The sequence below is a fragment of the Prunus persica genome, chromosome G1, assembly GCF_000346465.2.
Source record: "Prunus persica cultivar Lovell chromosome G1, Prunus_persica_NCBIv2, whole genome shotgun sequence".
Lineage (NCBI taxonomy): Eukaryota > Viridiplantae > Streptophyta > Magnoliopsida > Rosales > Rosaceae > Prunus > Prunus persica.
The window spans coordinates 14231911-14236459 of NC_034009.1; the positions used below are offsets into that span (position 1 = coordinate 14231911).

At 37.2% G+C, this 4549-nt stretch overlaps 1 protein-coding gene across 1 annotated transcript; it reads right to left on the minus strand.

Annotated features, from left to right (window-relative positions):
- On the minus strand, positions 338–3114 carry LOC109946456. The gene is made up of 4 exons (XM_020554312.1): positions 2772–3114; positions 2439–2555; positions 2224–2387; positions 338–496 (listed from the first exon to the last, which is right to left on the minus strand). Exons 1-4 carry the CDS (start codon positions 3112–3114, stop codon positions 338–340), a joined length of 783 nt encoding a protein of 260 aa, XP_020409901.1.

Consider the following 4549-nt stretch of genomic DNA (forward strand, 5'->3'; position numbering starts at 1 on the left):
TCGTCATGGCCTCTTGATAACAGCTTTTAAAGCAGTCTCTAGGTTGCTTTTGAAAGTTGCTCTCAAAAGAAGTAGAGAATAGCCTTTAATAAAAAAAATTAATTCCCAAAAAAACCATTATTAGTTTTTAAAAATGACATTGTCTACCACCACCACCGTTACCTCCACCTCTATCGCTGCCACCACCACCTCATCATCCACCACCACCTCCATCACCTCCACCATCACCTCCACTTCCACCTCTACTACCACCAGCACCACCACCACTACCACCACCACCACCACCACCTCCACCTTCACCTCCACCTCCATCATCACCACCATCTCACCTCCACCTTTATCCACCACCTCCACCACTGCCACCACCATCACCGCCACCACTACCATCGCCACTGCCACCACCACCACCCATTACTACCTCTATCTCCACCTCCACCACCACCACATGATTAGCACATAACACTTTCAACATTATATTCATTTTGGTAATTATCCACTAATACAACAATTTTATATAAAAGTTTACCAAACGGTTTAACTCTGCTTTTTTTTTTTTATACTAACAACACTTTAAAAATATTGTTTACCAAATGGATTGCTGGTTTACTTTACAGCTAATTATTTTTATAACACGACAAAAAAGGCTTTTTTTAAAAAGTGACAGTAATCCCAAACTGGCTCTAAGAGTATTTATCTTTGCACCTTAGATCCTTAGTTCAATTCCCGTTCCCCATTATCGTTTATATAAATAAATAAAATTTCAAGCATGGACTTTTTTTTAATTGCAAAATTGAGTTTTCCTTTGTTGTTCATTTGGCTTCCTCTTGTTCTCCATTAAGATAATTATGTTTAGATTTCATAGATGTTTAGGACTTTGTCTAGCTTCTTCATCTCAGATTGGTTGATTTCATTATCTGTATATATCTACTTATAAGGGTTACGTATTTGCACTTATGTTTGTCATTTTTAAATTTTAAGTCGTAGCCAATATGATGTAGATAAAAAGATATTCTACCCAGGGGTGGCCTTGACAAAGTGCAAGTGGTGCCACCGCACAGGGCCCCGATTTTTTTTTATATGTATAATATATGTTTAACAAATGTTATATATATACCGAGTGAGCAAATTGTTGACACAAAGACGTTCCTAGTTGTGTTGGTTTGTAGGGCCTCAACTTTTATTCTTGGCGCGACTTCAAACCCACTTGTGTTAAGGCTTGTCCAATGTCAACACCAACATTCATATCCCACTACTTTCACAACCACAAACTGAAATAATAAATACCCCTAAAACCCAATACTTTAGATATTCAATTTTGGAAAAATAATGCATCCAACTAACTCAACCAAAATAATTTGCAATTGAATTAATGATGTTCATAGAATATTATGCATCCAACTAACTCAACCAAAATAATTGCATCGAATTAATGATGTGCGTGGAATATTGATACAAAATACATTGGGTGTTAAAAAATATTTAATATCTGAATATGATCTATGATGACAAAGACTCATCGTCATAATCATGGTGATTATTCAAAAGGTGTAACATCCCTGACCCAATTTAATCAATCTAATCCAATTTAATTATTTTGTGAAATTTCAATTTTGTCCTTGGGAGTATGGGTACTTTGGTCACTTTAAGAAAAAAAACATTTATTGTATGGCATTACGTAATGGTGTAAGTTTGTGTTAGCTTATGTGAGGCCCAAATTTAAGGTTCACACGGGGCCTTCAAAATCTCAAGACCGGCCCTGATTCTACCTATTATATTTATGAGTATTGAGTATTGTATTGTACCTAATATGAATTTACATACTATATAATACGTGCTCATATGTATCTATGCAGATAACTTACCTATTATAAATAGTAAATGTGCCTATTACAAGTATCTTGGCTATTAGGTAAATTTTTTGAAGTACCAATAAATGCCGTCATTTAGAAAATGCTAGAGAGTAAAAGAAAAACATAATAAGTAATATGACATAACATTATAGAAAGTAGAACCAATTATATATACTCCAAGTTGGAGATTATATAAGAAATTGATCTCGTATTTTGTAGCCATTATGTACGTATGTAGAATATTAAAGTTTATCTATCTAGAGTCGTTGCAACTTGTTTTATAATTACTTAATTTGAAGTCATTAGTTCCAACTTGCTTCAGCATATGAACTTCACTATGAACTTCACTTGGAGAGTGCATAAACTGGCTTACAACACTCATAGCATATGCAATGTCTGGTCTCGTATGTGACAAATAAATTAACCTCCCAACTAGGCGCTGGTATTGCTCCTTGTTAGTTGGTTTATGATCAGTACACTCACCAAGCTTGTGATTTTCCTCCATAGGCGTATTAACTGGTTTACACCCCAGCATCCCTGTTTCAGTTAATAAATCCATAACATATTTTCGTTGAGACAAGAAGATACCTTGCTGTGATCTAGATACTTCTATCCCGAGAAAATACTTAAGTGTACCAAGATCTTTCATCTCAAACTCCTTAGATAAGTACTCTTGCAATGCTTTTCTTTCATCAGGATCATCACCTGTTACGATCATATCATCAACATATACTATCAAAGCTGTAATTTTATTTTCCTTATGCTTCAAGAACAAAGTATGATCAAAATTACTTTGTTTATATCCAAATGCCCTCATAGACTTTGTCAACCGCCCAAACCATGCTCAACGTGACTGTTTCAAACCATACAAAGACTTCTTTAATTTGCACACATAGTGTTTCGATTCAGAACTCAAGTTACATCCAAGCGGAGGATCCATATAAACTTCTTCTTCTAAATCACCATGTAAAAAAGCATTTTTGACATCAAATTGGTGTAATGGCCAATCCAAGTTTGCAGCAAGTGATATCAGGATTCGTACAGTATTGATTTTTGCTACTGGAGCAAACGTCTCCTGATAATCCACTCCATATCTCTGAGAATACCCTTTTGCCACCAATCGAGCTTTGTACCGTTCGATCGATCCATCTGCCTTCAACTTAATGGTATAAATCCATCTACAACCCACAGTTCGTTTGCCACTTGGGAGAGGAACAAGTTTCCATGTGGAATTCTTTTTGAAGAGCTTGCATCTCATCATCATCGCTGTTCCAATTTGGATCCATCAAAGCCTCTTCTACACTGCTTGGTGTAGACAAAGAATCTAGTTGTTTGATCAACATGGCATGTGGTGCGGACAATCTATGAGTGGAAACATGGCTGCTAATCGGGTACTTCATTTTAGCTTTGGGATCCGCTTCATATTGAATCTTTGGGATACCACGATTCTTACGAACAGGTAATTGGTATGGTTATAGATGTATCTCATTAGATGGATCGTCTGAAAATAAATCAGTTAAATATAAATCTTCAACATCAATGTTCTAGGATATTACCTAGGTTGTAGGTACAGAAGACACCTCAGAAGATAATTGGTTAAATGGTACAGAAACTTCATAAACGGGCATCAATACATCATTCTTCTCCCCCTGACCGGGTGACTGAGTTGTGGGTGAGGAGACCAACTGTGACCGATCATCAAGACTGTCGTGCGTAGTTTCTGGAGTGGTATCTGACGAGTTGGTTAGTGCATCCTGAACTGTCGGATGACATAACGACTCTAAAGTAACGAATCCTTCCAGGTCGAACTGATCATCAACAGTATCTGGACTCGCCTGTGCTTGAACTCCCCCAGAAAAATACATTTCTTCTTCTCGAAAAACCACATCCATAGTGATGTAGAGCTTCTGAGTAGGGGGATGATAGCAGCGATACCCTTTTTGATGTTGAGCATAGCCAATAAACACGCACTTGAGTGCTCGAGGCTCCAACTTGTTGCGCTGATGTGTATAAAGATGAACGAAAGTTACACATCCAAAAACTCGTGGCTCCAAATTGGGAGTAGAATGAAGGGCACAAAACTGACGAAAGGCTTGTAATGGTGTTTGGAAGTTCAAGACACTAGAGGGAACCCGATTAATAAGATACGCAGCAGAACACACTGCTTCTCCCCAAAAAGAACGAGGCATTTGAGCATCAAACAATGAAGCTCGAACCACTTCTAACAAATGACGATTTTTGCGCTCTGCTGCCCCATTTTGCTGAGGAGTATATGGACATGTTCGTTGATGTTCAATTCCATGAGCTTCTAAAAACTGACAAAGATCATGATTCACAAATTCACCCCCATTATCAGAACGAAGGATCTTAATTTTTGCATGAAACTGAGTGTCTACCATCTTGTAAAACTGTTGAAATATGGTACACACCTCCCCCTTCGTTTTTAAGAGAGAAATCCAAGTCATACGTGTGCAATCGTCAATAAAGGTAACAAACCAACGAGCACCAAAAGAAGTAGAAATTGGAGCAGGACCTCAAACATCATAATGAACAATTGCAAAAGGCACCGTACTTTTATTCATACTCAAAGGGAAAGAAACTCGATGGATTTTTGCCAGTTCACAAACACCACACTTAAAATTAAAATATGAAAGTTTACTAAACCACGAAGGAAACAACTTTTTAAGATATCCAAAGGA